At 37.2% G+C, this 14,350-nt stretch overlaps 1 protein-coding gene across 1 annotated transcript in view; it reads right to left on the bottom strand.

The window, feature by feature from the left end:
• Window positions 1–14,083, bottom strand: part of LOC121301854 (alpha-mannosidase 2-like) — a 134,495-nt gene extending 120,412 nt beyond the window's left edge. The window contains exon 1 of the mRNA XM_041231516.1: window positions 12,647–14,083. Coding sequence (XP_041087450.1) covers window positions 12,647–12,784 — 138 coding nt within the window. The 5' untranslated portion in view covers window positions 12,785–14,083. The remainder of the gene's footprint in view (window positions 1–12,646) is intronic.
• Window positions 14,084–14,350: the final 267 nt, after the last annotated feature.

Raw genomic sequence — 14,350 nt, 5'->3', positions numbered from 1 at the left:
TTGACAACAACTAGATTCTGTCTTTAAGGTTAGGTGTTTTCATGAACTTTGCAGATGTATTATTATTATTTATTTTATTGTTTTAATTGCCAGGGAGGTTATTCTTGCTACTGTATAGACTGTTTGGACTTATCTGTATTATATGTATGGAGAAGTGATTTTGAGTCTGTTTCATTTAAATTAAATTATACTGACTGCCAAATCCTTGTACTGTATAAAGCCTATTTTTATCAAACAGTTAGTCTTGTCTTAACATTTTGCTGCTGGACAGAGAATTTTGAACAGAACCATGGTATATGAGAGATAATGTAAATGTGTATTGTTCCAGATAAAGGAAAGGGTGGTATTGTACCTAAAATAAAGTCACCAGTGCACATATTATTTATGATGAGCGGACCACCTGCTGCTTTCAGTTTCTCCAAGAGTGCACCATGCTGTGCAGACGTTGAGCTAATTTTTTATGTTCCAATTTGCTTTGATTCAAAGAAGTGATCGTTGCACACTCTGTGGTTACAGGCTATATAAATGAATACGTCATGCTTAATGTGTTTCTTTCTGTAATCAGGTGAGGTTGTGTCTTCTCAACTTGTGCAAAATAACTTCTGATTATAAGGTACTGTAGCAGTGTGCCCCACCCATGTGTGTGTTACGTGTTATATGTTGCATGTGGTGTGTTAATGTTGGTGACTAGATGTTGGTGCACAGGATATAAATGGGTCTGTGTAGCACGAGTGGTTTAAAATAGATAGTTGTATTTAGGCATGGGGATTGCACTTCAATTCATGTGCATTTAAAGTATTTAATAGTATGTGAGCGACTGGATTGCACAAATAAGTTCACATGCTGGGATTCAAGTGAAGAATTAATTAGTAATTGAATCCCGGCACAACAGTATCTATAGATGCACATTTTACTCACTTGGGGTTGTGTGTTCGATGAGTGGAGAACAGGTGTGGATGTCTATTTATTTTGGCCTCAAGTACTGTGTGCTGTTTTTGTTTAACTCTTTTGTTTGTTTATTAAAAGCACTGAGCGCTGCGGCGTCTCAGTTTCACCTGCTAGTACTGCCTGTCTGTGTGTTTCTTTCTGGTCTCACGTGGCCCTACAGCCAGCCTGTTCACAGGCACACACAACATATAGCCTGCATATACAAATCATTAAGTTATTATAAATTGTGCAAACAAAGATTGTACTCAGAACTATTATGAAAGTGTTGTTTTTTTTATTTTTATTTTTTAAACTTAATTTTGTTACATTTTGTTACGTTTTCTCTTCTTAACAAATCCTTAATGGTGATTGGTTGATTTCTCAAACACGATTCAGAACATACATACAACCCCTATTTATATGTCCCAGCAACCACTCATGTGTACATTTGTAATCAGTACCAATCAGCACTTTGCGGTGGTGGTGTCTTTCCCAAACGTCGAAAGTTAAGTATATCACAGCAACTCCCCACAAGAGCTGAAGAGAATTGCAGGTCAGTGAAGGCCCTCCGATCCCGCCACCAAGCTAATCCCTTCTGTACATCCAGGATCTTGACAGTGGATGTTGGCGGGCCCAGTCTATGCAGGAAAAAGTCTGCCCTGCAGGTCAGTGTTTGAGCTCACTGGGCACCTGACCACTAGAACCTATTGTTGCATTGCAAGATGACTCTGTCCTGGCCAATATTGTCTCCCTATATTGTAGAACCAATTAAATGCTGCCTGTGGAGTCTCCATCAAAGAATAGGGACCTATGTTTTAAACATTAATTTAACAAGTGGGGGCTTGTGGCAGAGTGTCCCGTCCCTTTGTTTATCACTGTTTTGATTTATGTGTTAATGCGACGGCGAAAGCCGTCTGATATTATTATTTGTATTACTATTATGTATTGTTTGGCCGGACGAGGGAGACGCCGTCCACCAGGTTATTGTTTTTATTTTTAAAAACCTTGTGAGGATGCGCTACTGATTAACTAGCCGACAGTCACGTATCCTTATTTAATCTTGTGCGGCCTATGGGCAAGGGGCAATAAGGTCATTTTAATTAACAGCTAGTTAACCCCTCATCCAGAATATAAAAGCCTGCAGCTGTCTGCGCTCAAGGTGGAGTGCAAGAGAAGAGACGGAAGTATAACAATTGCTAGCGTGCTGGTTTATACACCAGCACAAGATTTGTTTTGTTGCTGTTTATTATTTGTTTATTTGTTTGGCCAACACCCCTTTTGTTTTGTGTCTTTTGTTTGTTCAAGTCTTTTGTTTTATTAGTTAATAAAGTACTGAGCGCTGTAGCGCCTCTGGTTCACCGCCATTACGTGTTTTGGTTTCTGTGTTCTTCCGGGTCTGACGTCACCACTGCAGTCATCCTGGTCACAGGGCTGTAAAACAAGTAGACCTGAGATACAGTACCTCACAGTTTTTGATCAGACTACTACAGTACAAACTACTGCATAAATACTACAAGAAGATTACATGTATGTAAGGAAATAAAAACGATGTTGATAAAGTATAGAGAAATATCCATCGTGTTGATTTTCTGTAGCCCCAAAGATAATATTTGTTAAATGTACTGTATCAGTTTATAATTCCTTACATCTTACTAGCTCCCAGCTGAACACGACTGATTTTGTTTGCAAATTCAATATGACACCATCTTTGTCAGCCTGAATATTGCAATTCCTCACATGAATAACAAAATCTTGCTTAAAGATGCCAACTCTGGATCAAGACAGATTATATATTTGTTCCTTAAGACCATAAAAGAAAAAAAATGCTAGGGAGGTTTTTCAGAGCAAACCTTTGCAAACCAAAATATGTTTTGCAATAGTTAATTGTTTATGATATAGTTTGAAGAATATGCACATATGTAATGACCAACTTTGTATTAAATCAGTTAATTGCTTTTGTCTAAATAGTTTAATTAGATGTCTTGAATTAATTTATTGATAAAAAAAACAACCTGTACAGACACTACAAAGGCTTATTATCCATGTAAAAAAATACTGCTCTGTCCAGTGATCCAAAAAAGTCAACGAAATAAGCATAATAGTGTGTCATGACTGAAGATGTTTTCCTGATAAGGTGCATAACCAACTATAGAAATCCAAGCTAGGTGCATAATTAAATATAAGATTTAAATTTGACATGATCACATAACAGACACAAATTCAAACAGTTGCTCATGTCTTTAGGAACATTTTGGAGGTGTACAGAACCAGTTTATCTGCAAGTTGATATTTCTTTTGTTCAGTAGTAATGCATTTATGTACATCCACACATCACACAGTACATCATCCATGTAACTTAGTTGAGGAAACAATTCCATTTGTAAAGCACGTAACTCAATCAGTTAAAAACGCTGCTCAAACCTGCTGCTGTTAAAATATTCAACAACCGTTTGCTTGTCTTTAGCTCAAAACAGCTTGGCTTAACATTCCTAACCAATCTTATTGGTAGGTACTGTAGCTAATACTGTGCCTCGTAACACTTGCACAACTTGCTGGATTATGCAGTAGTCAGCTGTAATGATCTTCGGTATTCCCCACAAAACTGTAGTATATGCTTTGACCTGGGATAGCATGAGAAGAAACCTTTAACAAACAAGCAATCCTGAAGTTCATTTTTCATCAAACCAGCCTGTGACAGGGCAACATCATGGCCCAAGCTGTTACCGGCAGGAACGAGACCCAGAGACGGAAAGCTGCAGTTTAAGCACCGGTGTCCTCGTATATTAACAAAACACACACAAAAATGAACAAAATAAACTGGCACAAGGGCCAAAATAAAATGTTCAAACAAAACAATAAATCACTTGTAGGCTGGGCATTAGTCTTCACTACAGATAGAAAACAATACAATACAAAAATCACAGCAGGCAAGCACTCACTCTTCCAAACAAATTATTTTTCTTCCTTATACATGTGACCACTCCCCATTTAGCACCAATTACCTGACTGGGGAATCGCAACACCTGTGACTGCTGGCAGGGACAGATTTAACCCCTTCCCTGCCAACCTTACATTCCCACATGCACTATTTACAGCAGCAGGGCTTCTGCCCTACCACGCAGCTCGACAATGTGGACAAGATTAAAAACTCTGTTGTAGTACTGCACACCTCCAAATGAAGATGCCTGGGTAAAGTTGGTCCTTCCAGCCCAGAACCAGCCAACTACAATTAACTAAGCTTTTTGTTTTTGTTTGCTAGAGTATATTTTTAATGGCTCACTAGTACAGTACGGCTCATTTAGCCAAAAGCAATTACCATCCAGGTCCTTAAGTAGCTGAATATTACATTTTACCTAATAAATCTGAAGAGGAACAGTCTTCCATGACTGGAATTGGGCACCATTGAGATAGATGGTGTGCTTTTGATTACCTGAGATGTAATTCATTAGGTTAACTAATGGTTTTCTGTGAACTGCTACGGAAACTAAACCCTTTCAAAAGTCAAAAGACAAAGATTAAAACATGTAATTTCTCCTAACAATGGCATGAAATAGATTAGGTAAATAAACCAATTAGGACATCACAAAGGTTTTTGCAGACAATGCTAGTTTCAACCAGCCAAGCTTACATTTATTTTCTTAAATCCCTTTAGAGCTGCTGAAGCAGTTGCGTTTTTATTTAAATCAAAAGCATGGCGAGTCAGCGTAAACAGTGTTCCATACCATATTGATCCAAAAAAATTCACACGTCTTCTTGAAAAGAAAAAAAATACAATGCGGCAGTACAAAACAAATGTTACCAAAGATAATTTGATTAGGCCTTTTTTGAGGTATGCTATTTTAAATTAATTTGTGATCGCCATAAGCTCGACATCCCCTGCAAGGAAATTATTTAAAGCTGTTTTATTCTAACTACAGTAAACTTGAAATATTATAATTCAAGGTTAAACAATGTATCGGAATCTTACCATAGTTAGGTGCTGAACAAACCATTAAAATAAATATATAAAGTGTCTACTTTAAAGATGTGATTATCCGAGTTTGAATTTCAGTTTATTATTCAGCATGAAACTCCTGAGTGAGTGGATTTTTCTCCAAACAGATGCTACATCTGTGATTCTCCTATTTACAAAATCTACAAAAGTAGAATTGTTCCAGCACTACTGTAGTAATCAATTAGCTGTTAAAAACGGGTCTACAATGGTCCTGGGAGTTGCCCATGGCTGCTACAAGTCATACAGTGCCTATAGAAAGTCTACACCCCCTTGAACTTTTTTTCACATTTTGTTGTGTCAGTGCATCAGAGTTTCATGCATTTAAATGAGGATTTTTTCCCACTTATCTACACAACATACTCCACACTGTTGAGGAGAAAAAAAGTTTTTATTGAGAGAAAAAATAATATATTAAAAACACAAAACTGAAAGATCATAATTGGTCTCCACCCCACTGAGTTAATACTTGGTAGAAGCACCTTTGGCAGCAATTACAGCTGTGAGTCTGTTGGGATAGGTCTCTACCAACTTTGCACACCTAGATTTGACAATATTTCACCATTCTTCTTTACAAAACTGTTCAAGCTCTGTCAAGTTCCTTGGGGAACACTGATGGACAGCAATCTTCAAGTCATACCACAAATTTTCGATTGGATATAGGTCGCGGCTCTGACTGGGCCACTCAAGGACATTTACCTTTTTGTTCCTTAGCCACTCCAGTGTAGCTTTGGCTTTGTGCTTTGGGTCCTTGTCATGCTGAAAGGTGAACTTCCATCCCAGTTTCAGCTTTCTTGCAAAGGGCACCAAGTTTTCTCAAGCACTTCTCTGTACTTTGCTTCATTCATTTTCCCTTCTAGTGACAAGTGCTCTAGTCCCTGCCAATGAGAAAAATCCTCAGAACATGATGCTGCCACCACCATGCTTCACAGTAGGGATGGTGTTCTTTGGGTGATGCGCTGTGTTGGGTTTGTGCTAAACAAAGCGCTTTGCATTTAGGCCAAAAAGTTCAATTTTAGTTTCATCAGACCACAAAACTTTTTGCCACATGCTACAGAATCTCCTGTGTTTTTTTGCATGCTTCAAACGGGATTCAAAGTGGGCTTTCTTGAGTAATGGCTTCCTTCTTGCCACCCTACCATACAGGCCAGATTTGTGAAGTGCTTGGGATATTGTTGTCACACTCTGACCAGTCTTGGCCATAAAAGTCTGTAGCTCTTTCAAAGTTGCCATTGGCCTCTTGGTAGCTTCTCTGATCAGTCTCCTTTTTGCTCGGTTATCCAGTTTGGAGGGACGGCCTGATGTAGGCAGGGTCTTGGTGGTGCCATATACCTTCCACTTCTTAACAAATGTCTTGACCGTGCTCCAAGGGATATTCAAGGCCTTTGATACTTTTTTTATACCATCCCCTGATCTGTGCCTTTCAACAACTTTGTCCCAGAGTTCTTCTGAAAGCACCTTGGTGTTCATGGTTGAGTATTTGCTTTGAAATGCACTACCCAGCAGACAGAACTTACAGGAACTGCTGAATTTATCCTGAAATCATGTGAATCACTACAATTTAACACAGGTGGAACGCCAAAACTTGGTGTGTGAAAGTGATTGGTTACACCTGAGCTAATTTAGGACTGCCATTACAAGGGGTGTGGACACTTATCCAACCAAGCTATTTCAGTTTTTATTTTTAATTAAATTAATATTTTTTTCACTTGAAAGTTGTGGGGTAGGATGTGTAGATAAATGCATTTTAATTCCAGGCTATAAAGCAACAAAAGGTGAACATTTTTAAAGGGGGTGTAGACTTTCTATAGACACTGTAATTGTGTGGTGCTCCATAAATACTTAGCACTGGCTGGGATTCATGAAGTACTGTATGACAATCAGAACCACATTAATGTAAGATTAAGCCAGTACACATTCTCACCACCCCATATTTTTTTACATTATACATTTGACTTACAGCATTGTAAATAATTATCACAACCATCTGAAAACCTATGGTCATCGTCCTTAGGGTTCCATTCTATTGCAAATATTATAGCTCTCCTATCCTACTGAAAACAGCAATTTTCTTCTCCCACCACTGGAAATTCAAACTGGCTTACTGCAGTTGAAAGCTGGGAGACATGTTTAGACACAAAAATACATTAATAAAGTTTTCTTGTCTGGCACCATTGCAGTGCAGGTCTAAGTCTTACAGTTTTACCTGATTATTTCCCAGCATTTCTCAACAGAACACAAAATTAATACTTGAAATATAACTTAGCTTAACATATTATTGTATTCACAATAAAACCTTAAGATCGTGGTGGGTGCTGTGGGTGTATGACTAGCTATTTCTCTTTTGGGAACATCATGTTCTTTTGTTAACTTGCTATTGTTGGCAGCTACTGGTAAAAGAACATGACTTTATTGATCTGAAGCATTGTATTTCACATTGAAAACTGCCTGAATTGAAAAAGAAAAAGTTTAAAATTATGTTTAAAATATAACTTTTTCCTAATAATATTATGGTTAGTAGCAGACACTGTATATACCGTAATCATGCAAAAAGCTGCATGTGCTTACTGGATGTACTGGAAGCGTGCTCATTCGAGAGAGAGTGGTGTCTAGCCCTGTATGCAGCACTATTTTAAAAGATAAATGTGGAAATCTAATACAAATCTAATTACAAGGCTTTAATGTTGTTGTTTTTTTTTTTTCTAATCAATATCACAATCACAACTTGCCATGCTGGTGTATAGCAAAACAGATTCGTAAACATCTCAGCCCTCACTCCTTGCATTTACATTTCTCTTCACCTGCTGGGGTGACTTTACTCAATGACAGGCACACAGTATATTCAAAAAACAAAGAATAACAAAAGAATAACTTCATTTTCTAAGAATACAGTGTATACCATGTCAAAACCGACTCACACGACTATAAGAAAAATATTTTTTGAATGATGTAAAAATCTCTGAACCAAGTTACAGAACAATTTGGTATGCAGTTATGTGCCAACCCTATATCAGTCATCATGGAGTGTCTTTCCAGCCAAGGTTAAACAGGTCAAATAAAATCAATAACTACTTTAGGAATGAGGTTTAGTTGGTTCAATTAAACAATTTTAACATGGCTGGAACAAAACAGCTGGACTGCAAAGGCCAACTTTGCCCACCCCTGGTCTATATCAACTGTGTGGTGTGGGAGCATAGCTGGCCACTCCACTTTACAGTATGATCAGGGATATGCATGTATACTCAGGGCCTGCAGTACATACTGTATGTACCCAGGTGCATTGTAGTAAAATGTGGCAAGTAAGCAGTCTCACACAGTCATTACAGATCTTTAACTGTTTTTGCTGTAATCCCAGTAAAGGTCATTTAAAATCCAGAAACTTCATTAGGACATTTACCACCCAGTGAGAATAAAACAATCCTTACTCCATATTGTGAAAACCAAAAACAAACAACACAGAGGGGGAGGGGGAAACAACTGCAATAAACAGCATGGATGTTTGAATGTGTGTAAATAGAGCGGTTTGATATCAATACTCATTGCAGTGTATTGTAATTGTAAAACCTGCAGATGTATCCTGTTTAAAAGTCTGACAGCTCTAGCAGTCCTCCCTTATCACATATCGTACAGTGTAACGAAACAACTCATATCAGTTTCTTAACTTGCTCCTGTAGCCTGTTCTGTGCGATTCACAAAACATGTTGAATTAAAAAAAGTTAACAATACTTCTTGAAGAACCGTGTGTTGCAGAATGTCAGCCTGCCATGTAGAGCAGTGCAGAGAAGAATGAACCCACAACAGGGTGCATTGTGAGGCACGAGGCCGCATGGCTACAATTTTTTTTTTTTTAATAAATTACACAAACTAGCTTAAGGATAAAAATAGGAAATGTAGTATGTATCATTTAATTGAAAAAAAACTCCTTGAATAAATATTTTGTATTTTTTTTTTATTTCCTATAAACATCACATTGAACATTCTCATTTATAGCAAAATTTGAGATAAAATGGCATTTGGGAATTGAAAGCAGACCGATTTCCCACATCTTAAAGAGGATTCACGGAACAGCGAAACACTGCAGTGGTACTTGAAATCAAGGGAATAGCGCAGAGTATTTTTTTGTGTGTGTGTGTGTGTGTGTGTGTAAGAAATGATCCTACTCAGGTTTTGCTGTCTTCAAGAGAAGCTGACCAATAATTTCAGAGGCTGTTTTCACACTGATGGCCAGTAACTGGCGATTTCCCTAGATTGTAAACCAGCATTAGATGATATGTGGACTAAACAACTTCCCTGTCAGTTTGCGCAGTGCTGCAGTCCTTCCCGTCTGCGGAGAGCACAATAGAATTCTATTCCGAACGCGACCTTGTTTAAAAGCCCCACGTTTGTGTCAGAAGAGAGCAGGAGAGATTTTATCTTTGTGTTAAATATGTTTCTGAAATCGGAGGGTAGTGGTGAGATGTATCTGTTGTGTCAAATTTAGACATTGCATACTCACTAGTCAGTTTTATAAGGTGATATTTAGTTTAATAAGTAGATGTCACTGCTGCATATATATTACATGCTGAGCGACACTTACGTGGTGATTTCTCAGATGGCTTTTGAATAAAGTGTTACTGCTATTGCTTACTTCAGAGGTTTCTTTGTTCTGTTCTATGACTAAATGCCACAGAATATTTGCCATTTTTTCTGTAATTCTAGTGACAGAGATGAAAAAAGCATGGTTTGTTGGGTGATTTAAATGCTGTTTCAGTTGTATGTTGACATTTTTACCTACAGAAACACTGCTGAAATAATTGTTTCTATTAAAAGGGTACATAAGGACCCTTTTTCTTTATTATGTAAGGTGTGTTTATTGTTTTATTATTTATTTATTTTTTTTTACATTTTGACCACTTTTTTAAACCTTTAAATTGCATTCCCTGTCTCAGGATGGCTTCAAATGTATCCGCATGGCCCTCTCAGAACTATGTTTCCCATCATCCTCCTGCTCACTGGTAAATACATCTGTTACATATGTGAGCAGGAGGATGATGGGAAATGTAGTCCTGAGAGCTCCATGCAGGTACATGGGAAGCCATCTTGAGGCAGAGAACGCAATTTAAAAGTTTAAAATAAAAAGGTCTTTATATACCATTTAAGGTGTATTAATATTAGATCAGGGGGCATATTACAGAAACATCCCAACTGCCAATCCTATCTTATCTTACAGATAGGATATTTTAAGTGTCATTTTCGGGGAATTCATATTACAGAACAAGGGTTCCTAACTAATTTTCCTATCTTAAGTTAAAACAGGAAATAGTGGATTACAGAACGTTGCTAACTCATTCTTTTCCTAAGGTTTTTTTTTTTTCCTAACATTTAGGACAAGGTGGCACTTTGAAGATTTGAAAAAGAAAATCCATAGCTTGCAATGGTAATTATTTATTTTGAGTAAAATGAGATAACAAATACATGTAACAAATATATCTGTAAATAACAGATCTAAGTGGTGCAATTACTGGACTTTTTATTTTTAATATAAGGTAGCCAAATTAAAAAATACTGCCTGCCAAAACACATGATCAGACACTTTGAAATACAACATAGGTTTACAAACACATGCTACCTAGCTTTAGGCTACAGAACAGTTAATTGAGAAGCTAGCAATATCTGGTGAAAATGTATTCATTTATTTGTGTAGCTATGTATGTATTTATTTTATTTTTATTATATGCCGTAAGCCTACCTTCGGTGAATGGGACAGATGTATGACGAATCCTTCCTTATTTCTTGGCCCTTCAGAAAGGTTACCCTAAGTACCTACCAGAAGACGAATCTACAGTGTTTGTGCCTCAGAGGCTTTACCTTTTTTTCTGTATGATACGGTTTGTTTATAACTTTTAAAGATGTTTATTATTTTAATCCCTAGATTCAGACTTGATCAGTTGAAAATGGATACGATTTAATGTGAGATAGGATTTAATGCGAGATAGGATTTAACGTGAGATAGGATTTCCTACCTAAAGTTAAGATAGGATAGAGCATTTTGGAAATTATAGCTACCTGTGACTTAGAAAGTACTTCTATAATACCAAGTTAGGAAAAATCCTATCCTAGCAATGAAAGAAGAAAGCAAGTTAAGAAATTATTCTGTAATATTCCCCCAGGTAAGTAAGTTGGTCTATGATGTCATAGCCCTGTGGTAAGACAATTCTTACCACACGGTCATGTGATCTTGTTAAGACAATCACAGCACTTAATTTATCCAAGCCATTTTATAAATATTATTAAACCATGATTAATCATGGTTGCTGCAACACTGTCTACAACCACAGTACCTTGAAAGAAAGAAAAAAAAAACACTCTCTGCCATCTTAAATTAACTTCTAGGTGAAACGTTGATATAAAACCACATACATTTTGCAATCTACAGTATATTATTAAATATACATATCCAGTACAACCTGTGTTAGATATTTTAAGTGAACTAATTTACAACTGGTTTCATTGTCCCTGCATCAATAAACCCCACAATGCATGACTCTTTGCTCAATGGGGGAAAATATGTATTTTGTTGTTTATACAACCATTCAGAGTAATTCATTTTTTTATGTCAACCTCAGTAGGGTGTGCTGCCTTTTTGGGAAGCTGAATTGTAGCGATAAATATCCTTGAAATTCAGGTTCTGTATGTAAATAACAAAGAAAAAAAAACACTGTACTGTAGTTATTTAGTCTAGAAAAAGTAATTGAGTATAAATAGTATTTTGTTTGTCTCAGATGCATACTTTGTTACAGTATAATTTGTCTTATTAGGGACATTGACTTTCTCAATGTAACAAGTGGCAATTTATTTCTAACACTGTTCAATGATTTTCAATGAAGTGCAGTAGCATCAAGGCCTGTTTCATGGAGCTAGAACATGTCACTAATGATGCAACTGATCGACCTCAATAGCCATGCGAGTCACTGACTTCCCCCAAATCTTTACAGTCCTTAGTGAGCTTTAAGCCAAGAAACGATCACACTTGGGACCTCTATCTTTGGTACAGGGTGTTCACGGGACAAAGCAAATACCAAAGCAGATCGAACATTTACAATGTCTATCACAATACACCGCAGTTTGATCATCAGAAAGACTTGGGTTTACGTTGCCAAGCATCAAGCAATATGACAGTTATCCTCTTCAGTTTGCAAAGCAGACCTTTACCTCAACTGGTCACCACCATATATATACACATACACACACACACACATATATACATATATATATATATATATATATATACACACACACACACACACACATATACACACACATATATACACACACATACACACACCGATCGAGTTGCACAATGCAAAGTTATTCAAAATAACCTGGCTGACGGTAAGTATGGATGAAAACTAAGCATGCGCCAATAGCATTTCCTCCATATATTTACATAAAGGCGCTGGACCAATTTCGCTGGAGATAAATAACACGTCGTTTGTGTATTTTATTTGTGTAAATATTGCGTAATACTGATTTTTATTTTTTTTAACGGACAAATAAATATTGTCTGCAGCATCAGAACTGGATACATAAAAATGTATAAACCAGGAAATACTTGCAGCCTGCTACTGTACTATGGTTAAATACAAGCCACAATGCAGCCAGTCACAAGCATGCAAGACCTGTAATTTTGAACACAGGATATGAGATGGCTTGCTACATTTTTTCTAAGAAAAAAATAGTATTACTTACCTTTTGAAGTAAGCCCCCTGCTCCCTTAGGGTTCTTGGTATTATCTAACTGTAGATGATCCAGCATTAAGTACAAAGAGAATACCACCACACAGAATATGGCACTACCGAACACCGTGAACTGTCGGCTTAGCTTCATCCTTTCCCCTCTGTTTCTCCACAGCAACAGGACAATAAAACTTTAAAAACAGCAGCCTAGTTTAAAAAGTCAAATCTTCTAAAATACTGTTTTCTGACAATAAACAAATAAGCTCTTGTCACATTAACATCAGAAAAGCCCTTTATGCCGAGTCCAAAGTTCTTGGTTTTCTTTTCCCAGTACACTCACTTACACCAGGACACTCAGCAACGTAAAACCACATCCCCAACTGTGGAAAAAAAAACAAAAAAAAACTCAACTTATATTTGGCATTTAAGTCCGAATTTGAAAACAATCCGACTTCAACGTATCTGTAAATTCCAGGAATAACTTTTTTTCAGTTTCATGCAGCAACAGGAGCAGACCTAACTCCAGTCCTTCCACTGACCGTGTGTGTACAACTATACTGTAGATTAGGTTAAGTGTTGCCAACAAAAATGGAGATAAAGGTGTGTACAATAACGCCCCCTTTTTAAAACACACCTTATTCGTTCAGTGCTATCAAAACCAGAAGAAAATTATGTAAAGTTATAGCAGCAGAATGTTGTGATCCAGTGTGTGCGTATTTCTGGAAAACATCTACCGCCGGTATGTCATTTTCTCAGCTTCATTTATCCCAACCACTTTGATAACTATACAACAAACGTGTTTTGTTAGCAAGTATGAACAGGAAACAGCTCGATGTTAATTACATTTTGTGCCGCTCACTTAGTACCGTTTGTTTTTTTGTAACTTATTTTCTCGTCATGTATTCCATTGTCAACAGCAACAACAAAAAGTCCAATAAAAATAAATATTAAAACTTTGTATTATAACATGAAGCTCCTTCCTCCTTGTGGTTAGGCGATGGCAGCGATACCCCTTATCTTGGCACGCAACTTCCCTCCGATCCTTTTTTAAAAATAATTTCGTACATTAAATTCACACCGCTGTACTTCGCATTATCCAACAGAAATATTTATTTTAACAGTACATTTTCGTTTTGCAATTACTACTGTCCTCTTCAGCAAGATACTAGCGTAATTAAATTATAGCCAATAATTTGTCAGCGAAGAATATTCTCCTGGCTATACAGCACAGCAGACGTATCTTGAGTTGGGTTTTGGTTTTCGCAGCCCGCTACCCTCCTGTTTTAGTTTTATCTTTAAAATGACTCTGCTGCTCCGTGTTCATGTGCTATCCTAGATAAATGGTGTGTAAATCCCACATGTTTAGTGCATTTTGTCTTTATGCTTCCTCTTCAAATCTACACTCCTACGGGCCAGCGAGAGCTCCTCTCTCTGCTTGCTGCTCGTCAGAAAACTCTCAGCTCCTCCTGGCAGGCGCCACCTCCCGTAACGTCAGCATGTTACGTGTTGTCTTCACAGACTGACACATGGACTGCATTAACTCTAGAAGTCGCAGGGGATCGAGTATTGTTGAAGACTTCTGGGAAACAACTCAAATAGAAAGGTCGTTTAAAGTGGTTTGCTTATTGATTTGCTTCTGGGAAACAACTCAACTGGTTTGCTTATTGATCGTTTTTATCCATCATAAACGGCTCAATTTTTGTAATTACATTTAATG

Source organism: Polyodon spathula, chromosome 2 (assembly GCF_017654505.1).
Source record: "Polyodon spathula isolate WHYD16114869_AA chromosome 2, ASM1765450v1, whole genome shotgun sequence".
NCBI classification, from domain to species: domain Eukaryota; kingdom Metazoa; phylum Chordata; class Actinopteri; order Acipenseriformes; family Polyodontidae; genus Polyodon; species Polyodon spathula.
This window is presented reverse-complemented; position numbering and strand designations above follow the sequence as displayed.